The sequence below is a fragment of the Rhinoderma darwinii genome, chromosome 1, assembly GCF_050947455.1.
Source record: "Rhinoderma darwinii isolate aRhiDar2 chromosome 1, aRhiDar2.hap1, whole genome shotgun sequence".
In the NCBI taxonomy this organism is placed as follows: Eukaryota; Metazoa; Chordata; class Amphibia; order Anura; family Rhinodermatidae; genus Rhinoderma; species Rhinoderma darwinii.
In genome coordinates this window covers 284,387,202-284,408,320 of record NC_134687.1, presented here as the reverse complement: position 1 = coordinate 284,408,320, position 21,119 = coordinate 284,387,202, and the positions used below count along the sequence as shown (strand labels likewise).

General features: G+C 45.7%; 1 protein-coding gene across 1 annotated transcript in view; it reads left to right on the top strand.

Annotated features, from left to right (window-relative positions):
* The window catches only part of COMP (cartilage oligomeric matrix protein), a 188,456-nt gene that overhangs the window by 27,746 nt on the left and 139,591 nt on the right, over window positions 1-21,119 (top strand). Inside the window, exon 3 of the mRNA XM_075854768.1 lies at window positions 4,076-4,127. Within this exon, the coding sequence (XP_075710883.1) occupies window positions 4,076-4,127 (52 nt within the window). The remainder of the gene's footprint in view (window positions 1-4,075; window positions 4,128-21,119) is intronic.

Here is a 21,119-nt window from a genome sequence, read left to right as displayed (position 1 = left end):
AACTAGCAGGTCTTTCAGGGCATTCGACAGACCCAACCTAAACTGGCACCTTAAGGCAGGGTCATTCCACCGAGAAGCTACGCACCACTTCCTAAAGTCAGAACAATACTCCTCAACAGGTCTCTTACCCTGACGTAAGGTCACCAGCTGACTCTCGGCAAAGGCAGTCCTGTCAGTCTCGTCATAAATGAGTCCGAGAGCAGAAAAGAAACAATCAACGGAGGAAAGTTCAGGGGCATCAGGAGCCAAGGAGAAGGCCCACTCTTGGGGCCCTTCCTGGAGCCGGGACATAATTATACCCACCCGCTGGTTCTCAGAACCTGAGGAATGAGGCTTTAAGCGAAAGTAAAGCCTACAACTCTCCCGAAAGGAGAGAAAAGCCCTCCAGTCCCCTGAGAACCGGTCGGGCAACTTGAGGTGGGGTTCAGGAGGTGAGGTGAGGGGAACTACCAAGGTAGCATCAGGCTGGTTGACCCTCTGAGCCAGGGCCTGGACCTGTAGGGAGAGACCATGCATTTGCTGAGCCAGGGTCTCAAGGGGGTCCATAGTGGTGTCAGGGACCAAGGTAGACTAGGTATGGGCTTGTGATTATGTAACGACGGGGGTAGGGAAACGAACAAGTGAGCCCTAATCTACCCGCCACTCTGTCCCTGCCTACTTGCAACGACCCGCCCTAGGCGACGGGGTACAACTGGGCGGCGGTCCCTACGCTCAGTAAGTGCACGAGACAAACATACAAGGGAATACAAAGCAAAGGGAAAGGGGCAGTTGCCCACGGCAACACCGTGAGCAACCAGAGTGGTGAACGAGCCAAGTCAAACCAGGAGAGCACGAGGTACCAAACGCAAATCAGGAGAGTAGTCAGTAAGCCAGGGTCAGTACGGAGCAGGAACAAATAGTTAGGAGCTGTAGCTGGGGCAGGAAACCACACGAGAAGAATCACAAGCAAAGGAGGAACAGGAAAGGCAGGTATTAATAGACAGAGGGCGGGAGCTAGCTCCGTCTGGCCAGGCTGCGATAGGCTCTCCCACTCCTAAGCCTGCCATCCTGAGTGGTGGAAGATGGAGTCCGTCTCAGAGACGTAGATTCAGGTGCAGACTGATTACCTATGGGAGTTAACCCCGAAGCTGTGCCTGGCAGATCCTTTACAGTACCATGTGACCATAACCTGGAAGTGTCGGCTTCACGGACAGAAGATTCAGTTAGAAAACATGCTGTATGGCAACGGGGGCCCGTGGGCCCCCCAGGCTTATGGGCCCGGTCGCAATTGCGACCGCTGCGACCCCTATAGCTACGCCACTGGAGCAAACCAGTGTTAGGTCTTCTTCACACAGAGAATTTTTTAAGCGTTTTAACCTGCATCAAAAAATTCTTCTAAAAACTGTAGCGTTATTAAAATGTAACATGCGTTTTTTAAGGTGTTTTTAGATGCGTTTATTTTATGCTGTGTCGTTTTGTACATTATTCTTTTCTGGCGTTATTAAAGTCCTATAGTGAAGCCTATGGGAAAAACGCTTGAAAAAAACCGCCATACACTGAGCATGCTGTGTTTTTTTTAACAGCTGCCACACAGCTGCATTAAAATCAATGCATGTCTTTGGGGCTATTCACACTGCCTTTTTTTTTTTTTTTTTTTTTAACGGACCGTGTGAACAGCCCTTGAAAAAATAGGTCATCTCCTATCTTTGCCCATTTTCTCGGATCCCTCAGTAGACTCACTCTATGAGGGATCCGGGAAAAAAGGTCCAGCACGGGTGCAAATCGGCCGTGAAAAACAGTTGTTTTACGCGGCCGATTTGACACCCGGTCATGTGAATAAAGTCTAAGGCCCCATGTACACAACCGTAGATTTCGTCCGTAACTAGAAACCATAATTATGGTCCCATTCATTTCTATCACCGACTGACACATTCCCGTATGTCCTATTTTTTTATTTGAAGCAATTTTGAGTCAGATTTTTTCTGCCTATAAAATACTCCGTGTGAACAGGGCCCAAGGGGGAACAGAAGCTTTACACAGTTCTCATTAAAATACATGGGCTGTCCATGTTCTACACCGGTGTGTTGGGTCCCCGCAGAGCGAGAGACACTCCTTGTAAGTGCTCTCCACTCCAGCTATGAAATTGGGTTTTCCAACCAGACAACGCATATGTCTACATATGTAATACAGGGTGTAAAATAACTTTATATTAGCTCCAAATAACCCAAAAAGATTAATACTTAAAAGACATGTGTTCTTTATTTTTAATTTTTTTGCCTTGGTTTTTAACATGTTAACAATACCAACAGCACCATAGAGCTAGGGTGAACTTTTACTTTTCAAGTGTTTGGGTACATACACAGAAACACACGGTCAATTTTAAAGATATTAGGACTGGTTTTCACTGGTTCTTCTTGTCAATGGGTCTGTTTAGTATAACAGTATACATTCAGTCATTTGTTTGCTATTAATTGACCTCATGTTCCCAACTGTAATCTCCAGACTTGGCAATAACATTTCTAACTGTGACCAATGCGGACATCCGATTAACAGAATCTTTGGCTTTGGTGCAGAAAAAGAGAAGGGATTGAAATAAAACTATGGCTATGTGTCCATACAGTATGTTTGTACATTTAAAGAGGCTATGTCAACAGATTATAAGTGCCCTATATCCCACCTAATCTAAGGCCTCTTCACACACTGATAGCAACACCGCAGAAGAAATGCTAGCACAGGCTTCCAGTATCCGTAGTTTCAGTTGCTGCACATCTCGTATCTTCACAGCATAGACAATTGCCTTCATATGACCCCAAAGATAAAAGTCTAAGGGGGTCAGATCGGGAGGCATTTCTTCTGCGGTGTTGCTATCAGTGTGTGAAGAGTGGGAGAAGAGGGTTGCATTGACAATCCAACACTTTGAACACATTTTATAAGTGGTCAGAAACTTGTAAATAACTCATGAAAGAATAAAGTAACGTTAAAACCAAGCACACCATTGTTTTTCTTGTGAAATTCTCGATAAGTTTGATGTGTCACATGATCCTCTTCCCATTGAAAAAACTAAAGTTGGATACAAAATGTCCGACTTCAAAATGGCCACCATGGTCAACACCCAGCTTGAAAAGTTTCCCCCCTCCCACATACTAATGTGCCACAAACAGGAAGTTAATATCACCAACCATTCCCATTTTATTTAGGTGTATCCATATAAATGGCCCACCCGGTACATTTATACTAACTTTACATTTCATAGCCATTTAAAGGAGCACTCCCACAAAATGTTTTATTCTCTGGCCTATTAGAGAGACACATTATGTAAATTGTGGTGAAGGTAATCTTTTTACCGGTGGTTGTATTTGTGCGTTATCCACTCCCTTCTAATCCTCAGATGTGCCATGTGACCAGCAATAGGACTCCCCAACTGCCGCAGCGTCTCATGTGTGGACAGGAAGTCAGTTTCTCTAATAGGCCAGAGAATAAAAAATATTGTGGGAGTGCTTCTTTAAAGATAATGCATGTATAGAGTATAACTATCTGAGAGTCTAGAGCAGAGTATAAATATAAATAGCAACATAACGCAATGGTTGAGATTAATTATTTAATATATATTATGTCTCTATGCACCATCTTATAGATGTTGAATGTAGCCCTCAGGAATGAGCTAATATATCTATTAAAATCTCCATTTCCAGTGTTGTTAATACTTATGGAAAATATTTGTTTCAAAGTAGCTAAAGCAGTAAAACGGATGATTATTTTATTTAATGTTTAAAAACTGAAATCACGCAGTATACAAGTACATGGAAGGATAGGATGAGGAAAATGTGATTCATCACTTAATAATCACGCTTGCTACATGACATTATTCACTAATTCCCGCATATTACTGGACCAGGCAGGGGATCTAGAAGAACTTTTTGTTTTATTTTGTATATCGCACATCTTTATAATGAATGTTTTACGTGTTTAAGTTTGATGAGTAATACTTAACCTTTTACTCAGTGCCAGATATGCATAGTCATTGTGTTACAACCGTGCTGTGTATTTTCCAATAGTGAAGTTTCTTTTGTCAAAAAATCTTTTTTTTTCTTTCTAGATTAAAGAAATAACATTTTTGAAAAACACAGTCATGGAATGTGATGCTTGTGGTAAGTAACAGTTCACTAAGAAATGTTTAGAAAAATCTTACATCTAGCAATAAGCAACTGTAAACGTGAAATGTCCCACTGTTGAATGAACATGGATTTACTATTTTGTAGACAGAAAGGAGTATGCTAAGGCGGGGGGACCCCATGGGAAATCAATTTTGAACCCTCTTAGATTGCTTGCCAAAAAACGATCCTCCCAAAATACCCCTATGGGTGCCCTTGGAGGGTCACTCGAGCTATGGCCAAAGATGGCCTCAAGGCTTATACACATAACATTGGTGCAACGAGTGCAACGAGTGCAGTAAGTAAAGGGGCCCACTGTCACCTTAAGGCAGCCCTCTTCTGTATGTTAGATTGCATGTAAATGCCTGAGATTATGAATTTTAAGGCAAACAATTGTTATAGAGACTTAAGGGGGTGATTTATGATTAAATATTGTAGCACAAGGGGTCCATATACACTTCTTGCACAGGGGCCCTCACCTGTCTGTGTCCGCCCCTGCTCATACAAGTAAGGCTGTCAATGATTGAGTAATACCATCCTCCAGATTCATAAGCCCTGAGAGAGGAGCAATTTAAATCTATAAATTAAAAGTTATACATAGGTCTCATGTACATCTTTATTATGGCTCCGTACAAGCTGCAGGTTATACTGAGCCTTAAAGCGGAACCCATGTACTTCTATATGCCCCTGATTTCATACAAAGGGATGTTGTATTTATACAGAATCAACAGAAAGAAAAGAGATTCCGTATTATGGAGGTATTCTTCACTAGAGGCATTGCACCTAAGGGACATTATCTCTGTAATGTGCCATACAGTAACACATTCTGTACTACAGGGCTGTAGAGGCTTTGTGTGCCGCTATACAAGATCTGTGAATCAGCTGACACCGGGACATACCCCCGGCCGCCTGGGACAGCGGGACACAACCAGCTTATCCGGGATGGTTGGGAGCTATTGCACTGACGGGTTCAGTGTCAGCGGTCCACCTGTCATCCATCACATCTAAGTTCATAACTTACCACCCAGCTATAGTCATGTAGTTTATCCTTGCCAGCTGGCTGTAGTCATGGTGACGCGTCCCTCTGTTCTGAGCGTAGCCCGGCCACCTGGGATGACGTACAACGTCATCCATGTGACCACTGAAGCCTTTGATCAACTGCAGCAGCCACATGGGATGAAACGTCATGCCAGGAGGCCGGGCTCCACTCAGAAGAGAGGATCGCATCACTGGGACTACGGCAAGGGTATGTATACATTTTTTTATTAATTTAAAATTTAAAATACCTTCTTTTCCATTTGCGATTTTTGGGTGGGCATTGCAGCATTTCCACCGCTAAAGTCGCAACATATAGCTCTTTGTTGCGGGTTTTACCTCCCCATTGAATTCAATGGGGAAAACCTGCAAGAGAAGAGCAGTGATTCCGCAGCATAAATTGACACGCTGCGGCTTCGTAAACCGAACTGCAGGTCAATTTATGAACATTTTTGGATATTTTCTGCTGTGTGTGGCTGAGATTTGTTCAACTCTCATCCACATTACTTCTACTGTACTGCGCTGCGTATTTTCCGCAATGACTTCCGTTACGTGAAATCCGCAGTGTTTTTGTCTAGTGTGTTCCTACCCTAAAGAACAAATCAAGAGCCCAGGGCCTAAATATGTCTAGGCATAAAGAGTGCATTGAGGCATTATAGGGATTTTCCAGTTTTATGTAAATAAAACATAATCACTGACTAAATGCAACTTTCTAATATACTTTGTGTTTCAGTTCCTGACCGTTTTTAAAATCGATATGATTTCAGTGAATGCAAACATTATTGTTTCTGTCTAAAGGCTAAAAATCCATTCTTATTTAATACATCTCACAGCAGAGAACTTGCTACACTATATCCAGTCTAGACAATCCTCTGTGAACTAAACAGCATTGACTAGGTTTATACCAGGTGTCTCAAATTCATGGGCCACATATAGAAAAAATGTGAAGTTGACGGGCCCCATTACTTTAAAATTTGATACAAAATTATTGTTAATCAATTAGGTATTTGAACTACTATAACAATTCTACATTACTATAATAATACTACATTACTATAATAATACTACATTACTATAAGGCTGGATTCACACGACCATGTTACGTCCGTAATGGACGGAACGTATTTCGGCCGCTAATCCCGGACGGAACACAGTGCAGGGAGCCGGGCTCCTAGCATCATAGTTATGTACGATGCTAGGAGTCCCTGCCTCGCTGCAGGACAACTGTCCCGTACTGAAAATATTACATTACTATAACAATACTACATTACTACTACAATACTATACTACTACATTACTATAATACTACATTACTATAATAATACATTACTATAATACTACTACAATACTATAATACTACATTACTATAATAATACCGCTGGGTTTAAACTTAACGGAAATGTGCCCGTTTTCTCAACGTGCTTATTTTAACAATCCAGTTTTCCAGTTTTAGTGTCGCTAAATGCAAGTCCGGCAGGTCAATTGGCAGCGTTTGGCAGACAAACGAATGTCAATATTGGGCAGCCCCTTTTTAGATAGTGCCACAGAGCCCTCTGTAGATACTGTCACAGTGCCCTCTGTAGATACTGCCACACACCCACCCATAGATAATGCCACAGGCCCCTCTGTAGATAATGTCACAGTGCCCTCTGTAGATCATGCCACAGTGCCTTCTGTAGATAATGCCACAGTGCCCTCTTTAGATGATGCCACAGTGCCCTCTGGAGATACTGCCACAGTGCCCTCTGTACATACTGCCACAGTGCTCTCTGTAGAAAATGCCACACACACCCCTTGTAGATAGTGCCACACACACACACACACACACACACACACACACACACACACACACACACACACACACACACACACACACACACAGTAGATACCTCCATTGGGTCTCCCTCTAGGAGTGGAATCCCCAGCCAGAGCGTTGCCGATGCTTTGGCTGAGGATTTCTCTGCTGTTGGAGCTCCTGATGTCACTGTCCATAGACAGTGATGTCAGGGGATCCTGCTGGACCAGAATGTGATGTTAGGGGCAATCCCAGAGTCGGTGTCCCAGAGCAGAGCACTAGTACAGGCTCTGCTCTGGAACTATGGAGAAGCCACTGACATAAGTGACCATATATTGACAGTGATGTCAGGGGCTTGCTCAGAGCTGGAGTCCCGGAGCAGAGCCGTTTCTAGCATTTTGCCTCGGATTCCAGCTCTGTTCCTGACATCACTATCCATGTATGGACAGAGATGTCAGGGGCAACCCCAGAGCTGGAGTCCCGGGCAGAGCGCTAGTAGCTCTCTTCCTGGAACACCAGCTCTGCTCCTGACATCATTGTCCATATATGCACAGTGATATCAGGGGCTTGCTCAGAGCTGGAGTCCCGGAGCAGAGCCACTTCTAGCACTTTGCCTGGGATTCCAGCTCTGTTCCTGACATCACTGTCCATGTATGGACAGAGATGTCAGGGGCAACCCCAGAGCCAGAGTCCCAGGCAGAGTGCTACTAGCGCGCTCTGCCTGGGACTCCAGCTTTGCTCCTGACATCACTGTCCATATATACACAGTGATATCAGGGGCAACCCCGGAGTCAGAGTCAAAGGCAGAGCGCAACTAGTGCTCTGCTCTGGGACTCCGGCTCTGGCGAAGCCCCTGACAACTCTGTCCATGTATGGACAGTGATGTCAGAGGCTTCCCCAGAGTCCCGGAGCAGAGCCCATGCTAGTTCTCTGCCCGGGACTATGGCTCTGGGGAAGCCCCAGACATCGCTGTCCATATATGGACAGCGATGTCAGGGAATTCCACAGAGTACCAGAGCAGAGTCTATATTAGCGGTGCGTGTTTGAGACCCCTAGTTTATACATTACCCACACTGATAAAATGTGGCAAAGTGTCAGGGCAGTAGAGAGATTTGTGATGCTGATGTATTTAGCTCTCAGAGAATAGGAACAAGATGTGGTCAAGATGAGTTTTCAAACTTTGAATGTAAACAATGAACGTTTCCACTCACTGACCGTAAGCAGACATCTTGCACATGTTGAGGAAGTAAAAACAGATTTAATGCATAGGGTGGAGATATAAGGAGCTTAAAATACTAGCAAATTGCTTTTGGACCTTTGTAGCAGGTTCGACAATGGATAATGAATTGTATGGTGTAGAAAATATGTATAACTAGAACAAAAGAAATTCAAGTTAAAGCTATTTAATGGCAGGGACCTTCACAAACTGTAGCTTCACTGATGGTGTTTGAAGGGAATAGAGCCAAATTGCTGCATTTTACCTGATATTACAAAGTATTTTTATTTTACAACTGTTACTCATATCTAAACTGAACTAAGTGCATTCACATTTAGTACAAAACAGCAAAAGTCTTCGAGACGCAGCAAACTTGGCTGGGATTTTTTTTACTGCCACTGACTCATGCACTTGCTGTCAGCAGCCATACTTTCCAAAGTACATTTTTTATTTAGTGCTAAATTAGATTTTACTGGAATTACAGATTAAGAGGGATCTAGATTATGCTTGGAAAATTAACTATTAAATAGGTACCAAATAGGAACTCATACGTGTTTTTGTGGAGTGCCCAGTTCTAATGTATGTCTACTATTCAACTCTCTTGTGGGCAAAACACTGTTTTGTATTGGCAGAAGATATTCATTCTTTCCTTTTCATGAGCATCTCTAGCTTTCCTTCCATTGCAATTGATGCCAAGATAAAGTAAAATTACTGTCTTAGTAAGCCAATGCAGCATCTCCCCTGCCAAAAGAAAAGACAGAAAACAAGTCATGTCCCTTGATATTCATGTTTAACTGAGCCAAACAGACATACGGAGGACAGCTTTTAATGCAAGATGTGTTATTACACAGTGAGCAGGTCACAGGGGAAAAAAAAATGAAAGTAATTAGAGGAAATTGCTCCTATATTCTGTTGACATGTAGCAGCAGACAGTATGCAATAACCTCTTCGAAACAAAGGTTTTATTATACAACATTTGATCTGCACCTTCATGTAGCCACCGAGCAATGACAGAGTTTTCTTTGAAAAATTACATTTGGAATCCCACATGTACTTGCATCAAATGAAAGAAGTTTCATAAAGAAATGTCACTTCATAAAACTTCAGGAGGATTTCCATAATTTTTAAATAAAAAACTGGAATACAAGGTGATTTAAAGTTTACTTCAGCCAAATAAATAATAATTTTTTGGCCCAGAGCCTCAGGAAAATATTACTCCTGTCCTGTTATTCATATTTCATCAGAATATTCTTCTGGCATACCTTCTAACAATACTAAGGGGGAAACTAGGCCAATCCACCTAAGTCTAAAGATATTTGGCTAACTAGTTAAGGACTGCCCACCGTAAATCGATGGGGTCGGTCCTGGTTCTTAAACCCATGCCATTGCACATTCATTCCACATTTTTAATCTGGTTGCTCAAGCAATTGGGCAGCCGAATGACAGGTCTCCAGCTGTCAGAGAGTGCCAGGAAAGAGAACAGGAGCGGTTTTCACCTAAGAAACAGTGCCAGTGCCAGTTCCTCTTGATTGACTGATCACGTGACTACTGTGAATCAGGAACAAAGAGGAAGCTGCTGGTTTTAACTAGAACCTGCTCAGCCCTAGCAGTGACAATTGTCACTGAAATAGAGCTGATTTCCCCTTTAACTGGGTATGATGGGCATCCCCAGTTACAGTGATAAACCAGACTGTAAAAATTGAATTCTAAAATAATATAGTCCCCTAATTGTTGTTTCTGATATTTAGGGGAAAAAGGAAAAAAATAACAAACAAATACAGTATAAAAAAAATTATACCTTCCCGCCACCCATTGTTGCTGTAGTGCTAGCCTTGGCTCACCTACCAAAATTGTACATAAATATATCAAAACAAATGTTAGATAATGGCGATTACAGATATAGCTGGTTGCTTGTAGGTAAGTAAATGATGGGATGGTAAAGCGAGCAGATGCCTCTCTGATTTATACAGCATCATGGTGCTGTCCTGAAATCCCAGATTACCAAGCAGGGTTTTGTATAGGGAGTGTGTGGGTTCAAGATTTTTGAGCATTTTGATTTTCCACCAAATACACCATGTTGTTATCAATAGGGGTATTGTCTCTTATGTAAGGGAGTAGCGTGTTATAAAAAGTGTGTAGAAGGTTGGGCAGCGACAGCGTTTCAGGGAAAGCCAGGGCTAGTGATGGACCAGTCTGGTAAGAGGTTTGTTGTGACCAGTCTTTTATAATTCAAAATTGCGTGGCTGTTTACTGTAGTTTAAGAATGTCTGGAAAATTAAGGCCTCCATGAAGTCTTGTTTGTTGCAGTGTTCCAAACGAGAGTTTAGATTCCTTTGTACCCCAAATAATATTTCCAAAAAGAAAATGAATAGAAATAGACCAGCAGTACCTGCAAAATGTACAGCACCCAAAGGCTGGCTCTATCCATGAAAGTGGGTGGGAATTTTTGCCAGGCGGAAAAGAATGTGTCACGGCACGGGGTGTGGACCCACTGGGCCGTACCGCATAGCGGAAAGGCAGCTGGCCAAACAGGTACAATACAAAGTCTATAGTCCAGAAATGGTACCTGAGGCAATGTAGACAGTAGCGGTGATTCAGGCTTAAGATGAGGTTCCGGCAGCAGACAGACACCCGGTGGGTGTGACACAGTAGATGCAGTGGAAGACAAAACTCGACTTCAACTCTAGACGGCACAGAGGCACGGTAGCACGGGATACAGGGTACAGGCAGCAGGAACGGGTAACCCTGGGAACTGGGAAAAAACTAGGAGACCATTTGCAAGACAAACTTTAGGTAACACAACAACGCTCAGGCAATAATCAAGAGGGCAGAGCCCTTTTTATAGTCCAGCAGCATACTGGGCTAATTGCAGATTCTCTGCAACTGGACGCGCACTGGCCCTTTAAGGCCGTGCACACGTGGGAGCTCGCACCCTGCGGGAGACAGTCTCTGAACCAGGAAGTGAGTGCCAGCGTCTCTCAGGTGGGAGATGCCGCAGAGAACACACACGTCCATGGCAGCTGCAGTCAGACGGTAGGCCAGAACGATGGTCCACGGCCATAGACGTTACAGTATCCCCCCTCTTACGCCCCCTCTTCTTGGGGCCAGAGCGGGAGAGAAACTTCTTCACGAGGACAGGGGCATTGATGTTCTCCTCTGGCTCCCAAGACCTCCCCTCTGGACCAAATCCCCTCCAATCCACCAAATAAAACGTCCTTCCTCCCATTTTCTTGGTGGCCAGGATCTCCCTCACTTCGAAAGTCCCTGACGAGCCGCCAGGAGCCACTGCGGAACTAGGAGTCCTGGAGTAGTGGTTTAGGACCACAGGCTTCAGCAGGGAGACATGGAAGGAGTTATGGATCTTGAGGGTAGGAGGCAGCCGAAGCTTGTAAGACACAGGATTGATATGTAGCAGAATCTCGAAGGGTCCGAGGAACCTGGGGCAAATTTGCAAGACGGCACCCTCAGCCGGATATTCCTGGAAGACAGCCAGACCTTTGTACCTGGATGAAACTGGGGAGGTTCTCGGCTACTAGTGTCTGCCTTTCTCTTCATGCTGTCCACCTCCAGCAGAATAGAAGATCGGGTCTGTTCACATATCTGCAAAAAGTCCCTGAAGGTAGAGTCAGCTGCAGGCACCTGGGACATAGTAGAGACAGGAAGAGGTATTTGAGGATGTTGGCCGTAGACAATGAAGAACGGACTGGAGGTGGTGGACTCACTAGTATGGTTATTATAGGAGAACTCAGCCCACGGGAGCAGCTGCACCCAGTCATCATGCCGTCTGGAGACAAAGTGCCGCAGATAGTTCTCCATAATCTGGTTAACCCTTTCGACTTGACCATTGGACTGGGGATGGTAGGCCGAGGAGAAGTTCAACTTTACACCAAGGAGACCGCAGAGTGCTCTACAGAACTTCGAGGTGAACTGAACCCCTCGATTCGAGACAATATGCAGAGGGAAGCCGTGCAGACGGAAGATGTGTTGAACAAAGAGATTGGCCAGTCGAGCAGCAGAATGCAGACCAGTCAGGGGAACAAAATGAGCCATTTTAGAAAATCGATCCACATTCTTGTCGGCAGGTCGGTAATGGAGCTCAAACTGGAACCGAGCAAAGAACAGCGACCACCTGGCTTGACGAGAATTCAGCCATTGAGCCATCTGAAGATAGGTCAGGTTCTTGTGGTCCGTGAAGACCAGGATAGGATGAGCTGTGCCTTCTAGTAGGTGTCTCCACTCCTGCAGGGCCAGCTTGATGGCCAGTAACTCCCGATCCCCAATCGAGTAGTTGCGCTCTGCGGGAGAAAAAAGCTTGGAGTAGTAGCCACATACCACAGTCTTGCCTTTCGAACCTCTCTGGAACAAAAGTGCGCCAGCACCAACAGAGGAGGCCGCAATATAGTTAGAGTCCAGAGGTGCGCCTGCGCTGTTTCTCCTGAACTGACATTTTAAGCCGATCCACCTGCATTTGGACCTCGGTGTAGCAGTAGAAGAAGGCAAGAGGGGATGCTGGAAGTTGGGCGCCAGTCTAGGAAGCCATCTCTCTTGTCAAACTTCTTGAGATCTTTCTCTGAGCCTTATGTCCACTCGAGTGGAAAGTAGAATCAGGTCGTCCAAGGTAGATGGTAGATCCCAAGCAGCAAGTTTGTCCTTGACCTCGGATGATAGGCCATGCCAGAAGGAAGCTACCAATGCCTCGTTGTTCCAGGATAGTTCTCCTGCCAGGGTCCGGAACTGGATGGTGTATTCGCCCACGGAGGCGTCCTCCTGGCGAAGGTTCAGCATAGCAGTGGCTGCCGACGAGACTCGTCCAGGCTCCTCGAACACCGTACGGAATAACCGCATGAACCCCTGGAAGTCTCGGCTCCCTGTCGTTCCCAGATTGAGTTCGCCCACGCCAGGGCCTTGCCGGCAAGTAAGGAAATAATGAAGGCTATCCTGGCTTGGTCTGAAGGAAATGCTCTGGCGTGCAGGGTGAAGTGGATATGACACTGGTTAAGAAATTACCTGCACGTACTTGCGTCTCCATGGAAACGAGGTGGCAATGGCAGCGAGAACCGAGGATCAGAACCGGAGCTGCCAGGAGGTGTAGCAGGAGGATCAATCGGAGGAGCTTGAACAGGAGCAGAGAAGGAAGCAGCTAGCGCTTGTAGCTGCTGTGCCATGAAATCTACTGCCACAAGTAGTTGATCCTGTCGTGCTCGCAGATCCTGCAGGATCTGTTGGGAGGGTGGCAGGCCCTTGAATTGATCAGCGGGGTCCATGGCCTGAGCGTACTGTCACGGCGTGGGGTGTGGACCCAATGGGCCATACCGCGTAGTGGAAAGGCAGCTGGCCAAACAGGTACAATACAATACAATGTCCAGAAAGGGTACCTGAGGCAATGTAGACAGTAGCGGTGATTCAGGCTTAAGATGAGGCTCCGTCAGCAAACAGACACCCGGTGGGTGTGACACAGTAGATGCAGCGGAAGACACAACTCGACTTCAACTGTAGATGGCACAGAGGCACGACACACCCCCTGAGGAAGCACCTACAGCGAAACGCGCATTGGGGTTCATGTGGTAGAGCGAATATTGACCATCATCTTTTTTGCTGCTATGGGTAAGGCTCTCGTTTTGAGTGATATATCTATGCACTGACACTTTTTCCTATTTCCCTTTCTATTAATCAAGTATGTTTACAGGGTTCAGGGATAAGCAATAGGGAACCCTTTTGGATCTATAAATATATCTTTTAAATTACCCTATACAGCCTGCACATCTATACATGCCATCCAGCAATTGTTATATTTTGCTCCATTCATTTTACTAGGGTCTTGTCCTTATATGTATTTTAATATATTGTTTGTTATATTTGTCTAATAAAATTTTCATACTTTTATATACAATTGGCTATTAGCTCTAGTCTTTCTATCTTGTATGGCACAGATGGACGGTAGCACGGGATACAGGGTACATGTGTTCTATGTGTCAGAGGAAAAGTTCTATGGATAGATTCAAGAGGAGGGGTGAAAGAGGGTATCACTGTCTTGTGCCTCTAAATGGGTCAATAGGTAGGGAGCTTCTGCCATCAATGGTTAAAATTGTGCTACCCGCTTCATTAATAAGTTGCAGGTAGAAGATACAATTTTGGCAGATAGTATATAAAAGGATGAGAGACCTTGTCAAAGGACTTTTTGGCATCTAGACTTGATAACATCTGTAACGTCCGTGGTCGCTGGCCACAAACTCCTCCCATCCTGTTGACACCCTTCTCTCCAGAGATGTCTGCACATACGGCCGTCCTGTTCCGCAGTGACCACTAGGGTGCACTCGCGAGCTCAGTCCAGCCTTATAGATTGAGCTGATTGCTCCCAGATCACCCTGGACTATAAGAAGGGCTCTGCCCCTCCCTGCATTGTCTGAGCGTGTTTGTATCTACCCGTATCTGTCTTTAAAAATGGTTCCTTGAGTGTTTTCCAGTTCCAGTGTTCCCGTTCCTGCTACCTGTATCCTGTGCTACCGTGTTCCTGTGCTGTACAGTGTTTGAGTCGTGTTTTGTCGCCTACTACACCTGCTGTGTTTCATCGCACCTGTTGTCTGCCTGCTGCCAGAGATTCATCCGAGCCTAAACCATCACTACTGTCTGAATTGCCACAGGTACCTTTATCCGAACAATAGACATTGACTTTGTACCCTGTTTGGCCAGCTGCTATACCGCTACGGCGGTACGGCCCAGTGGGTCCACATACCCACAGATCGTGACAGTACGCTCAGGTCATGGACCCCGCTGGTCAATGCAAACCGTGACGACATCACAAGCCATGCAGTCGGATATGCTAGTCTGCCAATTACGACAGGACCAACTCCTCCAGGCGGTGGACTCCATTACAGAGTGACTGGATGCACAAGCTGCAGTTCCCCCGGCACCTGCTCCTATTGCCTCTGCTGTTCCTCCTACTACACCTCCTGGCAGTACAGATCCTCCGACTACACCTCCTGGCAGTGCTGACCCCTGATTTTCTCTGCCACTTCCTCATCACTATGATGGAGACGAGAGGACCTGCAGGGGATTTCTCAACCAGATCCACTTCAGCCTGTATGCCAAGGCATTTTCCACTGACGGTGCTAGGGTCGCTTTCATCGTCTCTTTCCTCACTGGCAGGGCCCTAGCATTGGCGAACCCCATCTGGGAACGACAAGGACCAGAGACCCGTGATCTCCAGGGGTTCCTACGGACATTTCATATGGTATTTGAGGAACCTGGACGAGTCTCGTCGGCAACTGCCTCCTTGCTGAACCTTCGCTAGGGAGAGACTTCCGTGGGCGAGTACGCTATTCACTTCCGCACCCTAGCAGGAGAGTTGTTATGGAACAACGAGGCCTTGGTGGCAACATTTTGGCAGGGACTGTTCCCCGTGATTAAGGACGAGCTTGCCGCCCGAGAATTGCCATCTACCCTGGAAGATCTCATTCTTCTGGGCGCCTGTATTGACATAAGAATCCGAGAACGGTTCCGAGAGACTCATCGGGAGAGAGGACTCCCTAGTCCGGCTCTCACATTTCAGCAACCCCTGCTGTCCTCATCTGCTGTTCCACCTAAGGAGTATTTGAAGACGGACCATCTCAAACTCTCTATCCAGGACTACCGGGGTCTCAACAAGATGACGGTAAAAAACAGATGTCCATTGCCATTGATTTCAGAACTGTTTGATTGCATATGAGGAGCTAAAATTTTCTCTAAACTAGACCTGCGTGGGGCTTACAACTTAATCCGGATTTGCAGGGGTGACGAATGGAAGACGGCATTTAACACTCGGGACGAGCACTATGAATACCTGGTAATGTCCTTCGGTCTGTGTAACGCTCCAAGAACTTCAAAGAGTTCATCAATGATGTCTTCTGAGATCTCCTCTATGTCTGTGTTGTGGTCTATCTTGATGACGTTCGGATTTTATTCCCAGATCCAGTGACTCATCAGAGGCATGTCCGTCAAGTTTTGCTGCGATTAAGGGAGAATCGTCTGTATGCCAAGCTGGAGAAGTGCGTGTTTGAGAGAAAGTCTCTACCCTTCCTGGGCTACATTATCTCAGTTCAGGGTCTCAAGATGGATCCTGAGAAGGTAAAGGACATCCTGAAATAACCATGCCCGCAAGGCTTAAGGGCCATACAGCGTTTCTTGGGATTCTCCAACTATTATCGACAGTTCATCCCAAACTTCTCCATACTGACCGCTCCCATCTCTACCCTCACCAAGAAATGCATGAACGCCAAGGTGTGGACTCAAGAGGCAGGGGCCGCATTCAATAGCTTGAAGAGTGCCTTCACGTCAGTCTCAACCTTCCATCATCCTGATGTGTCTCTGCAGTTTTCGTTGGAGGTGGACGCCTCCTCTGCTGGTGCTGGCGCACTTTTGCTTCAGAGAGGTAACAAAGGCAAGACAATGGTATGTGGCTATTACTCCAAGCGTTCTCTTCCGCAGATCGCAATTACTCGATTGAGTTACTGGCCATTAAACTGACTCTGGAGGAGTGGAGACACCTACTAGAGGGTGCAGCTCATCCCATCCTGATTTTCACTGACCACAAGAACCTCACCTATCTCCAGACAGCCCAATGGCTGAACCCCCGTCAAGCCAGGTGGTCGCTGTTCTTTGCCCGTATCCAGTTTGAGCTCCACTTCACCCTGCCGACAAGAATGTGAGGGCCGATGCCTTGTCCAGGTCGTTCGAGACAGACGACACCATGGAGCCTCCACAAAATATCATTGACCCATCCTGCATCATCTCTGTCAACCCTCTGCAAGTTAGAGACATCTCTCCGGGGAGGACTTTGGTGCGCCTGGCAGACAGAAGAAGAATCCTCAAGTGGGGACATAGCTCTAAACTGTCAGGTCATGCGGGTGTGCGTAAAGCCCTGAGACCTGATTGCCCGTCAGTTCTGGTGGCCCACACTGCCCAAAGACATCATGGACTTTGTCTCTTCCTGCACGGTGTGTGCAGCAAACAAAGTTGCTCACTTCAAACCGGCTGGCCTGCTACAGCCGCTGCCTGTGCCCTATGCTCCCTGGCAGCATATTGCAATGGACTCCGTCACGGATCTGCCTCCCTCTGCTGGATGCAGTACGGTCTGGGGGGTGGTGGGCCGATTCTCAAAGATGGTTAATTTTGTTCCGCTGACCGGCCAACCCTCTGCTTCTCGACTGGCCAACCTCTTCATTCCACACATATTTCACCTGCACGGCCTACCTCTGCATATCGTGTCTGATCGGTGGGTTCAGTTCACCTCAAAGTTCTGGAGGGCTCTCTGTAAGCTTCTCGATAAAAAGTTGGATTTTTCCTCAGCCTACCATCCCCAGTCCAATGGTCAAGTTGAGAGGATCAATCAGATCATGGAGAACTACTTACGACACTTCATCTCCAGGCAGCATGATGACTGTCCTCTATTCTGCAGGCAATCGACCGCATGAAGCGAAAGGAGAGCCTCCTCAGTTTCTTCCGGGTACCAAGGTCTGGCTGTCCGCAAGAAATTATCCGACTGAGAGTGCCGTCATGCAAATTTGCTCCAAGGTTCCTCAGACCCTTTGAGATCCTGCAGCGGATCAACCCGGTCTCTTATAAGCTTCGGCTGCCCGCTACCCTCTGAATCCCAAACTCCTTTCACGTTTCTCTCCTGAAACCTGTGGTCCTGAACCATTACTCTAAGACTCTTAGCCCTGCAGTTGACCCCATAGGTTCTACCGAGATATTTGAGGTTAAGGAGATCCTGGACACCAAAAAAGTAAGAGGAAGAACCTTTTATTTTGTAGATTGGAGGGGGTTTGGTCCAGAAGAGAGGTCCTGTGAGCCAGAAGAGAATCTCAATGCTCCTACCCTCATTAAGAAGTTTCACGCTCGTTCTAGTCCCAAGAAGAGGGGGCGTAAGAGGGGGGATACTGGAACGTCAATGGTCGCTGACCACGAACTCCTCCCATCCTGTCGACGACCTTCTCTCCCGAGATGTCTGCACATGCGGCCGTCCTGTTCCGCATAGACCACCAGGGTGCGCTCGCTAGCTCAGTCCAGCCTTAAGGAGCCAGAGCGCACACATGTATGAGATTGAGCTGATTGCTCCCAGATCACCCTGGACTATAAGAAGGGCTCTGTCCCTCTCTGCATTGCCTGAGCATGTTTGTATCTACCCATGTCTGTCTTTGCAAATGGTTCCTTGAGTGTTTTCCAGTTCCAGTGTTCCCGTTCTTGCTACCTGTATCCTGTGCTACCATGTTCCTGTGCTGTACAGTGTTGGAGTCGTGTTGTGTTGCCTACTATACCCACTGTATTTCATCGCACCTGTTGTCTGCCTGCTGACAGAGTTCCGTCCGAGCCTAAACCATCGCTACTGTCTGCATTGCCACAGGTACCTTATCCAAACTATAGACATTGACTTTGTACCCTGCTTGGCCAGCTGCTATACCGCTACGGCGGTACGGCCCAGTGGGTCCACATACCCACAGATCGTGACAACATCGTTAGGTGATAGAGCCATCTAAGCCGTTGACTGTGATTGTAACTGATTTACAGATATTTTTAATTGACTGCTGGTTAGTAAAGACACCCTGTTGCTTGTTTGTTAAGATGGCATGTGGGATTTGTAGTCTGGTAGCTAGAATTTTGGATAGTAGTTTATAGTTCTGGTGCAGTAATGTGATTGGATAGTAGGATTGGGGAAGTCATGGAAATTTGCCTGGTTTGGGAATAACTATCGTCCTGAATTCAGCAAATTTGTCTATTATTGTGGAATGTTTAAATGTTAAGTTGTAAAGTTGGGTTAAGTAAGGTGTGATTTCCAGGTAAAGGAGTTTATAGCATTCTCCCAGGAAGCCGACAGGACCCAGGGTTTTGTTATAAGGGGACAAATCTATTCCTTGTTTCTCCTTCTCCTCCTGTTTTGTTCTAGATTATTGGGTAATGTGTGGGAATCAATGAAGGAATGTGTCGCTGCTGAATCTGTTGGCGGGTCTCTGTGCAGATCTTAATAATAATCGCATAGGATTTTGGTTATATTATTACATTATTGAGAAGCTTGCAAGCGTCTTCGCAACAGCGCAGATTTCCAGAACAGGGATGTAAGACATGTGTGGCTCTGGGCATGGAGGAGGTCTGCATGCAACACTTGGATGTGGGTTTTGTAGTGTTTTTTCTGTAAATTAACATAGCTGATGACGTGACCCCTGCAGCATCGGCTTGGACTTGGACCATAGGAGGGGGATATCCTCCAGGTGTTGAATGTTATTAACTATAAAGATTGCATACTGTGTTTTTAGGTAGGATTGAAATTCTGGGGAGGCTGATAAATATACAGTTAGGTCTAGAATTATTTGGACAGTAACACAATCTTCATGATTTGGGTTCTGCATGCCACCACATTGGATTTGAAATTAAACAACTGTTGATGCAATTGAAGTGTAGACTTTCAGGTTTATTAAGGGGTTTGAACAAGAATATACTGTGAAACGTTTAGGAATTGCAACCATTTTTCTACACAGCCTCCTCATTTCAGGGGCTCAAAAGTAATTGGACAAATTAACATTACCATGAATAAATGTTGTTTTTTTTAAAATATTTTGTAAAGAATCCTTTGCAGGCAATGACTGCCTGAAGTCTGGAACCCATGGACATCACCAAACGCTGGGTTTCCTCCTTTGTGATGCTTTGCCAGGCCTTTACTGCAGCTGTCTTCAGTTGTTGCTTGTTTGTGGGTCTTTCTGCGTCGCTCCTGCGTTTGTGGGTCACTCCTGCGTCGCTTTCGCAGTATGTTTTGGGTCATTGTCCATCTGTACTGTGAAGCGACGTTCAATCAACCTTGCTGCATTTGGTTAAATCTGAGCAGAAAGTAGATCCCTAAACTCTTCAAAATTCATCCGGCTGCTTCTATCTTCAGTCATATCATCAATAAGCACTAGTGACCCAGTGCCTTTGGCAGCCATGCATGCACATGCCATCACACTGCCTCCACCATGTTTTACAGAGGATGTGGTGTGCTTTCGATCATGAGCCATTCCAAGCCTTCTCCATACATTCTGCCTCCCTTCATTATGGTACAGGTTGATCTTAGTTTCATCTGACCAAAGAATGCTGTTCCAGAACTGGGCTGGCTTCTTTACATGTTGTTTGGCAAAGTCTAATCTGGCCTATCTATTTTTGAGGCTGATTGATGGTTTGCACCTTGATGGGGAACCCTCTGTATTGGCTCTCATGAAGTCTTCTCTTTATAGTAGTCTTAGATACTGATACACCTACTACCAGGAGAGCGTTCTTCACTTGGGTAGATGTTGTGAAGGGGTTTTTCTTCACCATGGAAAGGATTCTGCAATCATCCACCACTGTTGTCTTCCGTCGACATCCAGGCCTTTTGGAGTTCACGGGATCACCAGTGCACTCTTTTTTTTCAAGGATGTATCAAACTGTTTATTTGGCCACTCCTAACATTTGTGCTCTCTCTCTGATGGATTTCTTCATTTTTTCCAGTCTAACGATGGTCTGTTTCACTTGCATTGAAAGCTCCTTTGACCTCATGTTGTGGGTTCACAGCAACAGCTTCCAAATGCAAATGCCACACCTGGAATCAACTCCAGACCTTTTACCTGCTTAATTGATGATGGATTAATGAGGGAATAGCCCATGCAGCCCTTTAAATAGCTTTTGAGATAATTGTCCAATTACCTTTGGTCCCTTGAAAAAAAAGGCAGCTACATATTAACACCTTAAGGACGCAGCCTAGTTTGGGCCTTAAGGCTCAGAGCCCATTTTTCAAATCTGACATATTTCACTTTATGTGGTAATAACGTCGGAATGCTTAAACCTATCCAAGCGATTCTGAGACTGTTTTCTCATGAGACATTGGGCTTTATGTTAGTGGTGAAATTTGGACGATATAGTCAGTGTTTATTGGTGAAAAATTGCAAAATTTTGAGAAAATGTA